The 19,115-nt window shown below is 41.9% G+C and overlaps 3 protein-coding genes across 4 annotated transcripts; 1 reads left to right on the top strand and 2 right to left on the bottom strand.

The window, feature by feature from the left end:
• Positions 1-135: 135 nt before the first annotated feature.
• calcoco1b (calcium binding and coiled-coil domain 1b) lies at positions 136-12,914 on the bottom strand. Of its 2 annotated transcripts, none has more exons than XM_014973205.2 (13): positions 12,769-12,914; positions 12,562-12,664; positions 7,608-7,813; positions 7,257-7,469; positions 6,105-6,253; positions 5,960-6,029; positions 5,060-5,314; positions 4,848-4,961; positions 4,527-4,622; positions 3,613-3,700; positions 3,372-3,526; positions 2,444-2,526; positions 136-771 (listed from the first exon to the last, which is right to left on the bottom strand). In XM_014973205.2, the coding sequence occupies exons 1-13, from the start codon at positions 12,898-12,900 to the stop codon at positions 744-746; spliced, it is 1,692 nt and encodes a 563-aa protein (XP_014828691.2). In that variant the 5' UTR covers positions 12,901-12,914; the 3' UTR covers positions 136-743. The 2 variants fall into 2 exon arrangements, with proteins under 2 accessions (XP_014828691.2, XP_014828692.2); XM_014973206.2 differs by having other exon boundaries at positions 6,105-6,193.
• On the top strand, positions 9,225-10,341 carry LOC148159649 (uncharacterized). The gene is made up of 2 exons (XM_088005949.1): positions 9,225-9,992; positions 10,243-10,341. The coding sequence occupies exons 1-2, from the start codon at positions 9,225-9,227 to the stop codon at positions 10,339-10,341; spliced, it is 867 nt and encodes a 288-aa protein (XP_087862075.1).
• A 2,002-nt stretch (positions 12,915-14,916) lies between the features above and the next one.
• On the bottom strand, positions 14,917-19,113 carry LOC106907474 (single-strand selective monofunctional uracil DNA glycosylase). Its single transcript, XM_014973202.2, has 2 exons — positions 18,012-19,113; positions 14,917-16,863 (listed from the first exon to the last, which is right to left on the bottom strand). The coding sequence occupies exons 1-2, from the start codon at positions 18,297-18,299 to the stop codon at positions 16,330-16,332; spliced, it is 822 nt and encodes a 273-aa protein (XP_014828688.1). The 5' UTR covers positions 18,300-19,113; the 3' UTR covers positions 14,917-16,329.
• Positions 19,114-19,115: the final 2 nt, after the last annotated feature.

The following is a 19,115-nucleotide window of genomic DNA, read 5'->3' as shown; positions in this document are numbered from 1 at the left end:
TCATACTAACTACATGTACTTAAATAAAATATTTTTAAAGTGAGAATATTCCCCTGCAATAATAATAATAATAATAATAATAATAATAATAACATCTTTAACTCCAGTCAAGTGAAGACCTCCATCATGCAGACGTCTGTGTATCATTTTAATAATCAGGATCTTGTTTTTCTGTCAGCATCATGTTGTCAACAAAGCACAGAAACCACACAACACTTGCTAGCGTTTTCCTAAGAACCCTGAACACAGTTTCCCAGCACCGCGGCGCTGCAGAGAGGCGCTCATGTTCCCGACTCGGTGCTTGGAAAGCTGAAACAGACCATTTCACACTTGACCGTGATCGCACGCCCACACATTTGACACGGTTTTAGGAGTCGTGCTCTCATGCAAAACCCAGGGGCCAAAATAGCACCAGGAACAACACATAGAGTATGAAAGTCAGGCCAGCGGCATATTTCTCACAACGTTTGCCACATATTCACATTACAGCAAGGTTAAAGGCTGGAGCACGGAGGATTGAATTGCAAGTATTAAAATCCTCGTAACCTGAGTCGAGGTTCGCACCCAACACGAGAAATATTTCCTATAACCTGATTAAGTCGTGAAACTATCGACCACGCAGGAAAAAAATAAAATAAAATAAAGTGCATTTTCACAAATATCAGAAACAAACTAAATGCTCTTTGTTTTGTTTGGATTCAAATAAACACTAGTGGCACCAAAGCTGCTTGCTCCTTGTCCTGTTACCACATTGGGGAGTCGGCCAGCTCACTGCAGAGAAAACAGAGGAAAGTTTCACAGAATATCGTAACAGATCTACACTTCACAACAAACTTTTAGCTGATTTTAAACAAATCGCTGCTTTTGTTTGTGGTTCGCCTCCGTCACTGTGGGCAGCAGCTTCACGATAATTTGGGGGTTTTTGATGAACCGTTTTTCCTAAATACAAACACAGTTATTTAGAGCTCGTGTTATTTTTAATGTGTACTTAATGTCTCTGACGACTCACTGGTGAAATGTTCCTTGGAAGGAAAATCGGCTGCACAGTTTTTCCAGCCTGGCTGGAATCTATCAACTCTTCTCATTAGAAACGGTGCAGCTCATTATGCCTGCTTAGTTTCCAGGCATGGACTTGGCTTTTTTTAAACACAGCCCAGAACATTTCTAAGCATCAGAAGTCAGGGATCAGATCAGTTAACCTGTTTTACACATTACAAGTCCAGTTTGGGATCATTGTCCTGTTGGAAAACACCAACATGTCCAAGTTTCAGCCCCTCTAGTTGAAGCTTTTAGCAGACGTTTAGTTTATACGTAGTCCTCATTCGTTATTCCTTCATCTTTGTGAAGCGCATCAGTGTAATTGGCAGAAAAACAAACCCTCAGCATGATGCTCCCTCCACCATGTCTGACAACTGCTACGGTGTTCTCACATTTAGAAATCTCACCCTGAATCGCTCAATCTTTCTCTTCTCTGACCATAAAACTTTCCTCCAGAAGGCATTTGATTTTTCCATGCGGGCAGCTGCAAACCTTAGCCAGGCTTCAGAGTGTTGAAGCAGAGCTTCATGTCAGTCCGTGGCGACGTGACGCCGGTGGGGACAGTGACGTATGTTATGATTGAGTCTGGGCTTGGTGGTTCCTGGCCTGTTCATAAACATTACAGCCAATTTTAATCCGACAGTCTGAGTCACGTAATTGAAAGCTGTGCTCCAGCAGGACAACGATCCAAAACACACGTCAAAACTGAAGATGGACCGAACAAAACAGGCTTCTGGAAGGCTCCGACCTCGACTTGGTGAGAGGTTATGGACTCGTGAACTTAATTTAACTCTTCAAATCTGTCATGAACAAGTTAAAATGGCAGCTTTAAGTATTTTCCAGGAGCACGGTGCTATTTTATAGCACAATCATGTAACTATGTTACCTTTCGGTTTTTATTTAAAAAAAAAAAAAAGAATGAATGGTGCACTTGTCGACTTCACAACTTGGTGCATTGAAACTGGGCCTCTGTCTGCTTAAGAAACTCCTACTTTTTCTGACATATGCACAGGAGAAACAAAGCAACACTCCAGGCCTGTTTTAGATGAAGGAATAACATCATAACGTGACATGCAGCTCAAAAGGGTTGCAAAAAGCATGAAGATCAGGTGCAAAGTGGGCTGCATGCAGATATTTGACTCTGTGTGTATAAATTAAAACTTATGCTGCCATTTCTTTTTTTTTTGGTTGTTTGTTTTTTTATCATTCAAGTTGTATACATCATTTGATCTTGAAAAGAGTGGTTCAAACAAATCAAAAGCCACAGATTAAATAATGAGACATATGAAAAGTTCCCATCAGCACCGGGCACATTTTCACTCCGATGTGTTTCAGCGACACAGCCTCTAAGTTGCGTTAGAGAGGATGTTCGGCGCAGAGCTCGGTGTGGCTGGACTCTTCTCACCTCAGGACGGGGTTGACGAGTTCAGGCAGGATCAGCTGCTTCCCTTCGCCGGGTTGGGCTTTGCTGAGCTGAGATTTTTCATCCTGATTTCACAGAAACTTGAGTCAGAGCCTGTGATGCCGGCCAGTATTTCCAGGGTCGGATTTACCGGCTTCCGGGGAAATATGGCTTTTATGCGCTACATTGAAAACTAAAAATTGTTTCTGCATGTCGAACGCAGGAGGATGCGGTTCGTTACAAATTTCTGAAGCGATTTCTCATTATGATTTAACGAGCTGCTTTCTAATTTTCTAATCTGCGCTGCGGCACATAAAGGAAAAAACATTTTTATTATTAGGTATGCTGTTTTTATTTCTCTCCTCCTCTTCGACAACACTGCAGATAATAAAGTTATTGGAGACGCTCCAACAATATGATGTTCTTTCCTGAAGCTTGGAGTTTGTTTTGTTAACTTGCTGCAGCATAAGACAAGCTAAATAATCACAAACACATAAAGTAGCATTTACCTTGCATGAATTAAAAATGTAATCTCCTTTCAGTTAGGAAATAAACATGTCTCCTTTGTAAATATGTCTCTTCTGTGCTCAATGGCAATTACATGATTTACATTTGAATATTAACAGGCTAGTTATTAAGGCGGTTTCTGGTCATTTTATGGTTTTTCTGTTTACACACTGTTTGCTTTCGTCTAATTTATTCACACCATCCCTGCAGACAGACCGTCTTGCCCCGGCCTGTTTCTGCAGCAGCCAACAAACCCGGACGTTCAACAATGAAACTGGAGCAAACAGTCGTGACACAGCAGAGCTGCAGGAATCTCTTGAGACAACAATCAAATATTTACCCAGTCAGAGTGGGTCAATCCCTAATGCAGGCGCCGTTAATGGTTGTTTGGTTTAGGGCTGGGCGGGCGGGCGGCTGGGCGTACCTGTGAGTCAACGGGCGACTCGTCACCTTCGCTTTGGCTCAGAGTCTCGGCTGGGATCTCAGAGGTGGAGCTTTCCTCCGGGGAGGAAGACGAAGAAGCAGATCTGGGAGCAGCTGATGGAGCCAAATCCTGTTTCTCAGATGAAGAACCTGGAGCTGTTTCAAAACATTCCTTATTTTTAATCCTCCTTAGAATAAAGTTGCCGGTCCGGTTCATGAAAGTCCTTTTTCCATACACTTACAGACACGTTTAACTTTGGTGTTGTTTGGGTCCGTTTCTTCCCCGATGCCCAGCTTCATCTCCAGCTGCCGAATGCAAGTCACCAAATCCTGGAAGGTTTCGGTCACGCAGATCATCGCAGTAAGACAAAAATGATTAGATTATTATCTCTGGAAGTGGAGGAAAAATCACAACAAAAACAGCATGCAGAACGTTCCACAAACTTCTGAAATTATTCTGCTTTATTCTTAATTGTTAAATTTTTTTGTGACCTTTTACATGTTTGAAATAAATGAAGATTTTATTGCATTTCAATTAAAAGGCAAATAACGCTTAACTCTTGGTTAGCTCTATTCCACATTTATAACTCCAGGTTAAGAGAGTTTTGGTTTTAGACGACTATTTTAACTCAGATGTTTAACTCAGTTAAAGGGAATTAAAAAGTGTAAACTGGAACATGTGTGCAGCAGGTTTACCTACTTTAACACGTGACACATTATAGCTAATTTATTTATTTCAATACATTAAAAACGGGCTCATTCTGCCCAAAATGTATGAAGCTAAAGTTTTGCTGATCATATTTCATGTTTGATGGCAAATTACTATCTGTGGATTGGGATTATATGTTTACGTCAGGTTTCTGCTTTGAAAATCTAACACTGCGACTCAGATTAGCACCTGAACTTGAAGACTTAGGCTTTCAGATAAAACCTGTTTCAGAGCACAAATTGGCAACATTTTAGTTGTAAAAACAAAAGATTTATTTATTTACTAAACTAAATTTGATTTTATTTACTAAAAGTGACATAATTAGCTACACCGATAAGCAGAAGAACTGAACACTATGATTTTCAGAATAACGCGTTCAATCAAATCTACAATAATCAGAGAAGTTTTGCATTGAACCCTGAGTTGCTTGCGGCGGTTACGCCTTGCCTGCTTGTGCAGCAGCTCCTGCTCTCTGCCTTTCTGGACCTTCCTCAGAGCGGCCTTCAGCTCCTGCAGCTCCCGCTTGGCCTCGCTCAGCAGCACCTGCAGGGGGAGCAGCAAACTCACACCCTGTGACGTCTGACACGGCCCTGCGCTCGCATGTCGGGAACTGTTTGCTCACTGTTTGTGGAAGCTCGTCTATTTGTGTAAGAAAACTCTGGCGTGCTTCCCCGAAACACATTCTGAGCAAGCGAGCGACTGTGTTTTCACGTTTTGAGCTGATGGTGTGTTGATGCTTTGACTTTCGTTGTGTTTTTGGCAGCTCACCTTTTCTCTCCCGAGCTCTGCCTCCAGGTTGTCTCGTTCTGTCCTCTCCTCCTGGAGCCACTCCTCCTTCCTCTGAAGCTCACAGCTCAGATCCTGGACTTTCTTCTTATCAACCTGCACAAAAAAAAAAGATGGAAAAACAGGACTGAGAATAAGTTTGGTTCCACGTACGTCTCACGCTTGCCCTGAACCGGGTCCTGCTGGATCTTCACCTCTGCTGCATGCCTGTAAGCCTCTCTCTCCAGGGCCCAGGTGGCCCGCTCCTCCCTGAGGGCCAGGTCCTGGTCTGACAGCTGCAGAGTGAACTGCGCCACCTGGAGGCGGACTTGGTGCAGCTCGGCGTGGGTGTGGTTGCGTTGGGTGCTCAGGTCTCGCAGCTCTTTGCGCAGGCCTTCGGCGACGTGGTCGCTGGCTTCCAGCTGCTCCTGCAGGCTGTGCAGCTCTGCAGCCGAGGCCTCCACTTCCACCTGCATGGGAAGAGATGGAGACAATCAGAGGCAGGCAGGTGGGTAGAGCACCCAAAAGCTGTGCACAAGTAAGAGTAGCTTCAACAGATTTTTACTCAAGTAACCGTAAAAAAACAGTCCGTCCAAGAAATTACTAGAGTAAAAAGTATTAAATGCTGAGCAACTCATCAAAACATCAGATTTTGGGGATCATCAGATGGACAAAAATATAAAGTTATGTGGAAATTTTGGTATTTTAAAGACCAAAATGAAAATCATTTACAAAATAACAAAATCAGGCAAATTAATTTTTGTTTTCCAAATTAATTTATTTCAATATAAAACTTATGAAACTTTAAGAGAATCTGCAGATGTGTGTGTGTGTGTGTGTGTGTGTGTGTGTGTGTGTGTGTGTGTGTGTGTGTGTGTGTGTGTGTGTGTGTGTGTGTGTGTGTGCGTGCGTGTGTGTGTGTGTGTGTGTGTGTTTATATCTTTGTTAAATCAAGTTTTTTTTTCTTCATTCAGTTTTTCTCACAGTGTATCCAGAGGTTTTACTCAAGGAAGAGTAGCGATACTTCCTAATGAAATCACTGAAGTAAAAGTAAAACGTAACTTGTTGTTTCCACAAAGCTGCTTTGTGACTAAGCTGCCGTCAGAGTTTCGCACCTGCAGGGATTTCCTTTTTTCCTCATCGTGTTTCATCTGGGAGGACATTTTCTTCACTCTCTCCTTCAGCCTGTGAAAACAAAAATAAAGTCAGCTTTAGTTGCAATTAATAAGATGCAGTCACGTACATATTTCAGACTCTTGCCTTTGCAGCTCCATGTTGGCTTGCTCTTCTCTGTCAGCCAGAACCTTCACCTCATCCCTCAGGTCTTGGACTTGCTGCAGGCTCTCGCCCTTTTCAGCCACAAGTTTTCTCAGTTCAGAGCTCTGAATTTCCTGACTGTACCTTACATCCTTTCAGCATAAGACATGATCGATTGTAGTGTTTTAGAAAATGTCACTCGGAAACCTTTTGCCTCATTACAGCTGCAAGCTTCGGATGAAAAGAGTTTTCCAAAAACTGAGGAGTGGGAGGAAATTGAAGCATGGTTTCAAAATTTCCTTTACAACAAGAAGTTTTTTTTTGTTTCTTTTTTGTTTTTTCAGACTCAAAGCTCAGCCTTAGGAGCAATATGGATACCAAATTTGGACCTAAAGAGACTGAAACTTTTATTTTATTTTATGTGCTTAATATTAATCAGAACAGACCTGAAATTCAATTTGAAATCTCACCACAGATTTCAACTCTTTTTTTTTTTTTTTTTTTTTTTGAGCTTCCAGTTTGGTTTTTAAGCTGCTCTGTCTCTTTTAAAAGAATCATCTCCTCAGCAAGACGATGCCACGGCCAGGTTTTGTGTGATGGCATGTTCAAGATGAGGCAAAATATTAGTTTTCAACTTCACAAAGCATTGTGCATGTAGAGTAAACAACAAAAACAAAAAAATAATCAATGTTAGTCTCATTTAAACAAAACAAATTCTTCCACTTGGTTATTTTGCAGGTTTGTGGAGAAATAAAAATGAGACTTATAATATTTGTTTGTATTTTGCTGGTCATCCATAAAGGCCAGCAGACTGACAGTCCCTGTAGAGTCAGCTGAACTGCTCTCTGCAGCTCCTCCAGAGTCTTCATTCGTTCACTGAAGTCTTTTCTCTCTGCTGTTTCAGTTCCTGCTGTACTCCACTTTTTAAAATATCAGCTAATATGCTGATCATTTTCCTTCCACTTCACAATTACGGACCACCTTTGTCTTGATCTGTCACATTTAATTTCATTTAGATTTGTGGTTGTAATGTGATAAAAAGTGAAAATGAAAACGGGCTTGGGGATATCTCTGCGTTTGTCACAGTTATGCGTGTTCAGTGTGTTTCAGTGTGTGGATAGAAACCAGTGTGGTTCGGCGTCCAGCCCTTCTTACCGTGTGTTTCTCTTCCAGCCTCTTCAGCATCTCACAGCTCTGCCTCAGGTTGTCTCTGAGCTCAGTGATCTCCTCCTTCATCGCCTGCCTCTCCGTCTCCCACTCCAGTCTTGCTCTTTTGCTGGTTTCTTTTTCGGCCTCCGCCTCCTTCTTGGCGTCGTCCAGAGCTCGCTGCAAGCCCGCCTGTTTCTTGAGGCTCTGCTCGAGCCGACTCTGGTGACAGTAAAGGCAAACGCGGGAGAGTTTATTCCTTTTTTATAGAAACCGGTCAGAGGATTTGCTAATTCCTCAATGTCAGAGTCTTCATCACAGTTCACCGTCACAGTAAATGTGGGAGTTTCCCTCCCTCACCTGCAGCAGCTGCGCTCTGGGGATGACCAGCATCAGATCCTCTTCCTCTCCATCTTCCTCATCTTGCTCCTCCTTCAGCGTCTCCAGCTCCTCCAGCGGCTTTGGGGCACAGAACGTGAACGGACGACTGCGAGCACAAACCTTTCCCTCCTTATCCACATAAACAAACTGGTACTCCACAGCACTGGGGCTAGGCAAGTACGACGCTGCAGAAGAAATATAGAGCTTCACCGTTTATATTCAGGCTTATGATTTCAAATACGTTTAAACCTTAAACATTAACAGGTTAATAGATATAAAGCTCTTGAGCTGGATATTCTTAGTTGATCTCAGTTCTTTGGGTTTTGCATTGGAAACTGTGGAAAGGCATTTAAAACCAAGCATTCCTGAGATCTAAACCTGTTCTACTTAGCTAAAATTGCTTACATATTTCAGTTAAGACGCAAAATATAATTTTGATATTCCCTGTTGATTTTTACGCATGCAAAATCTATCTTGTAGTTTATGATACTAACATGATCACAGGAGCTTAATGCATCAATTATTTTACAACGAAGCGGGGAATTGTGCAGAGTTTCAAAAAAGCTAACAATATTGCCTGATTCATTTTTTGGCTCTATGAGACAAAGCATCTTCAATGCTTCACTGTACTCACATTGGCTGAATCATTATAAAATAAATGAAATATTAAGTATTTTCTGTGTTATAGATGGATTACAGTGCCTGGTATCTGAATGTCTAAACCCTGCAACACCAAATGTATCATTTCTGAAAGATGTGCGTCTTTTACAAAGTTAAAAACTTGAGGTAACCAGAGTAAATATATTTTAAAATATCTTATTCTCTACAAAAAAAGCAAGATGCTGTTTAAGCTTAATGTATCAATAATGATAGAAAGAAAAGAATATTGAGAAACTAGAACATTTCTGAAGAAATTTAAATGGGGCCTGCCAAAGTGTGCCCGTCTGATGCTACAAATTAGCATTGATGCTAAAGTAAGTTGCAATGTACTCAATAGCATGTGAAGAGTGACAAACATGTTGAGTAACATGGACTTACTCCATTCTGTTTGTTAAAATTAGTGTACAAGTTAAAATGAGCCAAATTGCTAACATTAGCCTAAACTCTGTCGCTAGCATGTTGTTTTACATTTTCTTCCTCCATTCAGTATACTAAGTGTGACTAATAAATAAGAAAAATAAATAAAAGCTATTTTTAGGGAAAAGGCTAATGCTAATGGGGAGCAGTGAAATGCTAATGTTTATGCAGTGTATTAACCGACAAAAGAGATGTAACTTCTATCATGAATATAGATTAGCCAAAAACCCTATAAATTACAATGAAATACTGTTACTTCCACTAGTCACCAGAAGTAAGACCCATAATCGTTTCCCCAGTAAGCCTCCCAGGAGTAAGGTGGATAGAATGTTCAGTTCCAGTGGTATCAATTACATCAGCAGTGATGTCATCACTCTATGATATCACAAGGGAATCTCTCTCTTGAATGTAGCTCACAGACAGAGTTTTCTCTGATCCGTTCCACAGTTCTATCGCGACAGATCACCCTTCAGAGCACATTCAACGTTCAGAGAAGCAAGAAGTTACTACAATATAGATATGAAGCAACAACAGATTATTTGCGAACATGAAGCTTTTCCAGCTAAGCTTTCATGGGTCGACATGGTAGACCTCAACATCCAAGTCGACTATGACGCTGTCATTTTCCCTGTTGAAGATGACAGCCCCATTGAGCCGGAAGATGAATCAGAGATCCAGGGGGAATCAAGTCCTTCCGGCGACTTTGAGAGTCCAAGATCATTGGAAGTCAAGCAGAAAACAACACCCTCTGCTGGCTTCAAGATCACCCCCTCAGTGGAAGACGTGGCAGAGACTAGCCAACACGTCAAAGATTTGACAAAGCAGGTAGACGATCTTAAAACAGAACTGCAGAGTAAGAATTTTGAACTCCATGAGGAAAGAGACAGAAGGATTTCATGTCAAGCTGAAGTCAAATCCCAGCAGGAGGAGATTCAAAGACTGCAAAAACTGTTGGAAAAAGAACGTCACCTGCAAGTCAAACGTGAACAGGTTTCTTGCTCTTCCAGAGTTACAACTGACAAGAACGTTCTTCAACAGCTGGAGTACTTCAAGTGGGAGGCTGCAAAATATGCCTCCCGCAATAAAGGTCTGATTGAAGTAATGGTTGAAGAATACCGAGTGAGACTCAAATATGAGGAGCAGCTCAAAAGTCACTCTGAGCAGGCTTCCAAATTTAAGGCTCAGGAGGAAACAGTGAAAGCTCTGCAGGGTCAAGTTGCGGACCTGAAGGTGGAATTGAAACTTGCTCTAGAAAACAATCATCCTAGAGTCTCCACCCGATCAGAGGTCCCCCTGCAAAGAGAAGGCTCCCTACAAACAGAGGAGACCAAGGATAGACAGACCTCCAATCAACCAGGGAGGTCTGAAGAAAAACAGACCTTGAATCAACCAGAGAGGTCCAAGGAAAGATGGACCTCCAATCAACCAGGGAGGTCCAAGGAAAGATGGACCTCCAATCAACCAGGGAGGTCCGAGGAAAGACAGACCTCCAATCAACCAGGGAGGTTCGAGGAAAGATGGACCTCAAATCAACCAGGGAAGTCCGAGGAAAGATGGACCTCAAATCAACCAGGGAGGTCCGAGGAAAGATGGACCTCCAATCAACCAGGGAGGTCTGAAGAAAGACAAACCTTGAATCAACGAGGGGTCTCCATGCATAGCCTGGCTCAGCCTTTGCGCCGACCCACACTCAGGTTGCAAACAGAGGAGTCCACGCAAAGCCAAACCTCCACACAAACATGGAGATCCGAGGAAAGACAGACATCCATGCGACCAACCTCCACTGGTTGCATGGAGGGTCTTCATGTTGGCGTTGGTACGAAGGCCAAGCTAAGCCCAGCTCGGCCTTTACACCGACCCACACCCAGGTGGCACTAACCTAGGTCACTATCTAACCCTTGGGGTTTGCTAACACTTTGCATTATGAAAATTTGAGGCTTTGAACAAATTTGGCAAAGCCTCAAACAGTTTAACAAGTATTCATCCATCATCTAACATACAGTTAGATGATGGATCTAACTGTATGTTAGATCCATCATATGTTAGATGATGGATGATGATGGATGAATCATCCAAATATCATCCATCATCTAACATACAGATGATGGATGAATACTTGTTAAACAGTTGACAATAGAATACAAAACAGAGAATTTGTGAAAATTAATTTAGCTCTGCTACTAACAACCAGAGAAACAACCAATCAGAACCAAAAGGCAAACTTTTGGTTCTGATTGGTTTCTAATGTGTTGAATGTGCTGAGACACATTCAACAATGTGTCACATTAGACTACTAGTGTACTGCAGCTATGCAATTGTCAGAAAAACAACCTAACATTATACCATCATTATTTATAGAATGATTTAGAAAACAAAATGCTATAAAACTATTTCGCCCCATATTAGAACTTTGCATTGATTTCCCTTCATAGCTGCGATTTTGCCTAACCCAGACATTTTCCCTAACCCAAACCAATGCTAGTCTATTCCTAACATTAACTAAACCTTAATTCACATCTTACCTCTAAACATTACCCAAAGCAATGAATCCATCATATCAGGACAGGTCTTTGGTCCTAATATGGTGGACCTAATATGACACTTATAATGGACATATAATGGTGCGTTCACACCAAACACATTTTGACTGTCAGGCGTATCTGGTTTACATTCAAACTCTATGTGGAGGCGCGTCGAGGGCCGTTGCGGCGCTCTTCGAGCGTCTAGCGCGGCGCCATTTGAACCGTTTGGAGCGTCCAGCGCATCAAATACTTCACATAGACTTTGAATATAAACCAGACTCGCCTGACACTCAAAACGTGTTTGGTGTGAATGCACCATTAGAATGTTTGGTTCCTATGGTAACAATGACATCATCAGTGATGACATCACTCTTTGATGCATCAAAGGAATCTCTCTCTTGAGTGTAGCACACAGACTGTTTTTTCAGACCTGTTCCTTATAAGTTAACTTGTAGGTTCCTGTAACTTTTAAGTTATGAATCTTCTACAGGAGCATTAAAATTATTTGAAGGCACAGAATCAGCCCAGTAAGTTCACATTCTCAGGTGAGAGACTCACCTGGTGTAAAGTTGATTTTTCGTTACTGGAATTGAAGAGGATAAATTACTTTAATCAAAGCATGTCATGAATATGTGTGCATATATTCCATATTAAGTACATAGCATAATCGTTTTTTTGTTGCTTTTTCCACCACTAGATGATTTAACATAAGCAGCATTATTCAGAGATGCAATGAGTTTATAGCAGTGGCCCTGATGCCAACATCTCCAGAAAACATATTATAGATTGTAGGATGTGTTACACACATCAGGGCTGGTGTTGGTGTAACAGATGCTGATTTTCTTTTAAAAAGTCTAGAATAGGTGCCTGCCATGCAATGCATGGAGGATCTCCCTATGCATTGCTATGGCAGGCCCCAACTATTGGTTTCTCAATATTCAGTTAAACCCCAAATCTGTGCAAATTATTAATTGTTTTTATTTGAGGCAGGTGTCTTTAAAATGATAGCAAAACAAAGTGAAAGAAGTGTCAATAAAAATCTGTCAAGGGCATGAATAGTTTTGGATTCACCTGTGAAAAAAGCTTAAAAAGCTGCTGTTGACATGAAGCTCATCTTTAACTCAACTTGAAGTGTTTGTTTTACAGTCACTGTTATTTTATTTGAGTTGTTTCTATTTCACTCTGATCAACTGTGTTGTTTTTAAAGTGCTTCATGAATACAGCACTGTGTCCATGACTCTCTGGTGAGTCACGGACACAGATTCAGAGTCTGATTATACTGTTGCTGAGTGTGGCGAGACGTGCCGTAAGTAATTCATAAATTTAACTGGTACCCTGGAAAACGGCGCAGTGGTTGACGCTGGTTCCCTCCGTGTAGCCCTCAGGAACCAGAGCCCACGTGTAGGTGTGATACTGTTTGACTGAAGACCAGCCCATCTGCCACACAGGAGACAACCCATAAAACACAAACTACGTGAAGCAGATTCTTTCCATCATTCACTCAAGGATTAAAAAATTGATGCTAACGTGGGTTATTATACCTGAAAAATGCCTATCCAGTCACTGCTGCTCCACCCATGCTCTGATGTCAGACTGTAATGGCACTCCACCCTGGTTTGGGGGAAGTACAACTGTCCCACATTTCGAAACACCACCGCCGGCTGTTTATCCATAAGTGACAGGAAGCTCTGCTGTTGAGGAAGAAAACACACATGGCTCCGGTTTGATGAGCTCCGGTTTCCCTCTGGATGACAACAGCTGATGAAAGGTGATAGCTGAGCTCAGGAATACAGCTGTGTGTGTATGAGCAAGCAACAAGATCATACACCATACACACACACACACACATGTTTGTTTTGCTATCTTTGTGGGGACTTTCCATTGACTTCCATTAATTTCTACAGCCTAACCCTAACCTTTACCCTTTTCCTAACCCTATCCATCGCATACCTAACCCTAACCCTAACCAAAACTCAATTCACACCTTAGCCCTAACTCTGACCCCTGACCCAAAAACAGGGTTTCCCCTCGTGGGGACCAGGCTCCGGTCCCCACAAGGAGCAATTGGTCCCCACAACGTAGTATATGTCAGGAAAATCGTCCCCACAAGGTATTATAAACGCACGCACACGCACACACACACACACACACACGCACACGCACACACACACACACACACGCACACGCACACACACACATGCGTGCACACTGTCTGTTGGAGTTTAGTTAAAGCAAAACCTGCAAGCCATATTAAATACTCCAAGATTAAACAACAGGAATAATAATGGGAATTATGAATCAGATTTTGGAATGAGTGATCTTAAAAGTATTTTTACTTAGTCACAGTAAAAAGTAATCTAATCCTTCTAACAAGGACAAAAAAAGTTATTACATTTGTTTGAGTAAAGATTCAGAGGAAATGTATTTTAAAAATGTCAATTTCAATCCAAAACACTTACAATTATGTAATATTTGCTTAGTTTAGATCTATAAACTAAAAAAAATCAGTTTAAAACTCATCTTAATGCTAGTTTTTTTTTATTATTATTATTTAAATGTCAGATTTTGATAATGAACAACGAATCAGACCTTAATCTCTTGAGAAATGTACGGCTGCCCTCAGCTCCTCGTCAGAGATCCGATCAGTCTGGAGAAAGTGATGAGAAATTCTGTCAGGTGCAGGAGTTTCACAACATCCCCTGGACCATGTGGAGTCCAGATAAACATCTCAGATGCAGAGGGGATTATGGGAGATGCAGTGAGTGCATCGCTGGTAAGGGGGCAAAGTCGCTCTCCAGACTTCAACTCCCAGAGAAGAAAACATATTCTGAGCGTGTGCTACTTGTAGTTTGGACATGTTGCAATAATCAGAGGGTGTGCGGGACTCGGGAGATACTGTCACAACGTGTAAATGACACCAACAACAAGGGACAAAAATAGCTAAAATCATGTGAACCTTTTATGTATATATATATATATATATATATATGTATATATATATATATACATATATATATATATATATATATATATATAAATAAAATGTTGGCTTTTTAATAAGTTTTATGTTCAGGGCGAGCTGTTGTCTACTTACTATATATATTTATATCCTGTGACTTTGCTAAAATGGCACACGTCCACGTTGGACGCTAGATGGCAGTGCAGCGGCGCTCCACGGCTAAGATGGCAGACAAAGGAGATGGAAAATCCACACAAAATAATTCTCCTAAAGGACAAAAATATATTTTCTGCCCTTTTAAGAACATAAAGATTAAGTGAGTTTGTACATTATTTTCCTCTCATTAATTACTATTTCGTTTTTGTTAGCTAAAGACATCATGTTATGACTAAGATATAACCAAAAATAAGAGAAAAAGGCAAGATAATAAAACAATAAGACTTGACATATTTTAGATGTCTCCGATTTATCCATGGACTTAAAATCAAATTGGTAATAAATGTTTCATTACTAAGCCAACATTCTTTGTTGATTAAATCAATTTAATCTTCAACAAGCTTCAAGACAGGATATTTCTTAGTAAACACACTAGGTCGGTGCTTCTTTAACATACTGTGAAAATATTTATACTAAGTGGCAAAAAAATATGCTGAATCACAAGTAAAAATTGAAAATTTTTTAGGACTTTTATATTTTTTCAGCACACAAAACATTAGGAAAAGATTTAACATTTATTTGTAGAGAGGAGTGTTTTTATTTTAGTAGCAAAAACCCTGAAAGACACAGAACCTTAAAACAGACCTGAGGAAAACAACCAATACGTTATGAAAACCAAACAAATATAACAAAAGAGATAAACAGCAGTATAAAAAAAATAGCGTCTCACATGTGTAACATTTCTTTCAACAGGATGTAATGCAGCATAAGTATATATTAGATGTAGCCATGGTTACATTTAGGTGCCATTTTAGTAGTTTATGTCAGGAAAGCCGGTGTTTTTGGGCCCATCGTGGATAACATTTAATCTGCTGATAAACCACCTGGTTGGAAGTAAAGTCTAACTGATGATTTATTTCTATGTATTTGTTGTCATTTTCATTACAACATAAAAGCGGAACAGAGTGTCCCGAGCTTTCAGATATATGGATGAAATAAATGTACCCCGCCAAATTGTGCCCCGGCAGAATGTTTCGGCTCCATCACAGAGAACTGGATTTTGGTCTCATCTGACTACAACAGGTTCTGTTTTGAGGATTAATATTTAATGCACTCTCAATCATTCAGATGTTCACTGGCAAGCTTAAGATGGAGAGCTTATGTCCCCACACATAATGGAGCCACTCAAATTTCTGCAAAACATAAAGCAGCAAAGTCATAAACATGGCAGGAATGAAGTAAGGAGGGACACAAAGAGCAAAAGGAAGGAAGGATGCAAGGAATGAACGGAAGAAAGGAAAGAATGGAAAAGAATAACAGAATGAAATGAAAGAAAATGAGGACAGAAGGGGGAATGAAAGAACCAAAAGAAGTAGGAACAAATGAAAGACGCAATCAAAGAAACTGAAGTAGGAGACAAAGGTAGAAAGACGGAAGGAAGATAGGAAAGAGACAGAAAGGGGAAGAAGTAACTGTACCAGAAAGGTAGCAAGACGAGGAAGGAAGGCAGGCTGGCACATTTAGACCCTGGGGTTATAAACCAAGTCCACAAATGCAGATACTTTTGTTTACTCTCATTTTCATACCAATTTAGTCCAAAATACATTCAGAAATAAAATACCATATCTTTCCAGGCTGCAGGAGTCCTGCATAAAGCTCAGCATAACAACGGACCAAACTCCCTTCTCGGATGTGAGCAGTCTACCAGCAAGAAGAAACCCAAAACGTACAAACCGTTTCTACAACAGAAACAGTGATGTTTTGTAGTTCCGAGGACGAATATTTAATGCACTTCAAGCTGTCATTGCTGAAGGGGAGACATGCTAACTCTGCAGACTTGTGTTAAGATTTCTCCACGTCAAAGAGGAAGGTCAGAGACTGTGTTTGTGATAACAAGCTGAATATGGAGCAGCATGTGGTCGGAAGGTATTAGCGGCAGCATTTTTCAGCACCTCCTGATGAATTGTAAGATTGGATCTGCAGCTCGTTAGCTGCTACTCAGCAGACGGAGGACACCGAGGTCCGCCAGCTTGGCTTTAGCCACCTCCTCCCAGCCCTTATTGGCCAGCGGGTTCCTGGGCGACGGGTGCATGACGCCCTCGACTCGCACATTAACGACACCCGCGGCGGACAGCGCCCGCCGCGCCCGTTGCTCCGCAACCTTCCCCACGCCGATCACCATGGAGACGTCCAGCGCCTCCACCACTTTGCAGAGCGCCGCGTCACACAGGGACAGCAGCTTCTCTCGCTCCGCTGCAGGCAGCTCTGGCGGCGTCAAGTTCTTCCCGCTGGCGCTCATGAAGATCAGCGGGCACAGGTTGTGAACGAAGCAATGGCGGAAGAACTGCTCGGGCTCGCCGCACAGCTTTCTGAAGAAACCCCAAAAGCGAGCGCCGCTCACTTCGCTTTGAGTGCAGCCGAGGCCCAGGATCCGCCTCTTTGGATGCTCCTCGGCAGGGCGACCGACCTCACCTGAGATCTTTAGCCAATCAACGACTGACTTCACCTCACCGAACGGGACCTGAAACAGACAGAAACACGTCATTCACACTGAGCCTTAACTGCGCAGCATTTAACTAGAAAAAACTGTCACCACGTTGTGAAGGGTATTATGAGACAGATTATCTGTGAAAAGATCAATCCCTCCACATCCTCCCTTAGCTATTACCATCTGAAAAAAACCATGGCTCCAACCAAAAACAACCAATCAGAATCAAGGGGAGGGTCTTAGCCCAATCATCCTCCACTAAATGTGTTGATGGCTTACCATTACAGAACAACACTTTATCCGCCTTCAGCGGTGACCATGCTAACTAGACTGAGCATCCACAACAGGATATGCTAACTGCAGCATAGCAAGCAGCCATGGGGAGAAAGGGAGGTAGGATGAGCAGAACCATAGGAGATTGTGATTGACAGTGCTAAGACCCTCCTACTGGCTCTGATTGGTTGTTTCTAGAAATTACCTGTCTCATATTATACTGTCCCAACAAAGTGACAATTTCAACAAATAGTTGAAATTACAGTTATTTTTCCTCCACACAGCCTTTTGCATGCAAGCCAAAAACTTCCATTCTGGTCTGATCTGACCCTAACACCCTTTTCCATATGTTTGCTGTTATTTTACATTACATGTGATAAAACGGGACTTTGAGGTTTTTTCCAAATATGGAATTTTTCCAATTCTCTTCTATAAAGACCAAATTTGTGAGAAAAATAATAGTTGTTCTGCCAGATAAGCTGTGGGTCTCTGCAGCTCTTCCAGAGTTATCATGGGCCAGTTTCTCTCAATTAGGCTCCTTAGCTGGCCTCTCAGCTTAGGTTGACATCCATGTGTTGGCAGGCTAGCAATTGTACCATACTTTTTAAATGTCCAGATGTGAACAGCGCATTGTGCACCCAAATAGACTATTCACTGATTAGTCGACTTCTGAAGTTAATTGGTTGAATTGGATTTTATTTTGGAGAATCAAAGTTTTGGAAGGTGAACAAAAATGCACACCACACTTTTAAGGTTTCTATTCGTGAAATAAATAAAACCCAATTCAATATGTTTCTTCTGCTGCACGGTTATCGTATTTTTGGTTACCATAAAACACCTTAAAGTTTGATTTAACAGTTCTGCAGAGCAGGTTAAATGTAAACAGTGCTCTTGCTGACGGTGCCCACCCCGGTCTGTGCCATGCCGAAAGGTCCAGGATTCATCCCCAGGAACAGGACCGTCTTCCCGGGCTGGCAGTACTTCTCCACGTAGCAGCGGTGGGTGTCCCAGGCGTACTCCAGCGGGTTGTAGATGTAGCGGACGGGCCCCCCGAAGGTGAGCCCCCGGAGGAGGGCGTTCAGCTCCTGCTCAGCCTGCAGGAACCTGGAGGATGGGGTCTCATCTGCGGGCTCAGAGACCCGGTTCTGTAAAGCTGAGAGCCCCGGTTCATTCCCGGACGTGCTGCCGTCCAACATGATTAAATGAGTCGCTGATTGTCCAGCTAAAATGGCGCATTAAGTTGTTTTTTATGGATCACAGCTTAAAACAGAACACAAAGAATCGCAAGTTTCTTCCTCTGATGCTGCATTTTACACAGAACGCGTTGGTGCCATCTACAGGAATGTTTGTGCAATTACAGCCATCTTTCCCTCTTGGCCCACCAACTTTACTGTGTTTATTCTTTTGCGGGCATTTTGCGTCGAGTCCAGGTTGCTTTAAGAAGATAGACTGCAATTATTTGCTAAATTAATGTAATTACCATCATCACAGATCATGTTTAGACCCTGAATATGATCTGCCAATAAGCCAAACAAGGACAGGTGGTAACCCTCATCTTAATCTGAATGAAGAACAGAACAACTGCAGCCTAATCTAAACAAGAGGGGTCATTTCAAAGGCGAGGACAGTCTGCCACGGAGGATTCTACTAAGGAGTGGAGCTGCTACTGTTGCACAGAAAAACCCACTAACAATCAGAGACTCTCCTCCAACTTGAACACATCTCTGCTTAAACACATATGAAAGAAATGATGAGGTCATTAGAGCCTGAATGCATGCTGTTGGATCAGGAACCACCAATCTAAAAGCTGCAAGATAACCGGCCCTCAAGTTCTGGAGTTTGACACCGATGGTCCAGGTGAACATGACTATGTCATACCAACAGCGAATCACCCTGAGAACAGACATCAAGAAAATACAACATGTTCTATTTCTCCATGTTGCTCCATATTTATCCAGGAATTCAAGACTGCATAGTAACCCTGTGAAGATTAGACATCCTACATCTTCATA

The sequence above is a fragment of the Poecilia mexicana genome, unplaced genomic scaffold (genome assembly GCF_051168715.1).
Source record: "Poecilia mexicana isolate PSO_F unplaced genomic scaffold, ASM5116871v1 scaffold_5, whole genome shotgun sequence".
Taxonomy (NCBI): domain Eukaryota; kingdom Metazoa; phylum Chordata; class Actinopteri; order Cyprinodontiformes; family Poeciliidae; genus Poecilia; species Poecilia mexicana.
The sequence above is the reverse complement of the archived record's forward strand: the minus strand, read 5'-3'. Positions and strand labels throughout refer to the sequence as shown.

Bases quoted from the DNA above. Each gene is read 5' to 3' on its own strand.
- LOC106907474 (XM_014973202.2), bottom strand. From the start codon at position 18,299: ATGTTGGACGGCAGCACGTCCGGGAATGAACCGGGGCTCTCAGCTTTA. The intron at 16,864-18,011 runs GTGGGCACCGTC...TGTCTGTTTCAG, and splicing joins TCGGCATGGCACAGACCGGG to GTCCCGTTCGGTGAGGTGAA.
- calcoco1b (XM_014973205.2), bottom strand. From the start codon at position 12,900: ATGGATAAACAGCCGGCGGTGGTGTTTCGAAATGTGGGACAGTTGTAC. The intron at 6,254-7,256 runs GTAAGAAGGGCT...TTATGCTGAAAG, and splicing joins GGCTGGAAGAGAAACACACG to GATGTAAGGTACAGTCAGGA. The intron at 3,701-4,526 runs GCAAGGCGTAAC...GAAACCTTCCAG, and splicing joins AGGAGCTGCTGCACAAGCAG to GATTTGGTGACTTGCATTCG.
- LOC148159649 (XM_088005949.1), top strand. From the start codon at position 9,225: ATGAAGCAACAACAGATTATTTGCGAACATGAAGCTTTTCCAGCTAAG. The intron at 9,993-10,242 runs GTCCCCCTGCAA...CAAATCAACCAG, and splicing joins GAGTCTCCACCCGATCAGAG to GGAAGTCCGAGGAAAGATGG.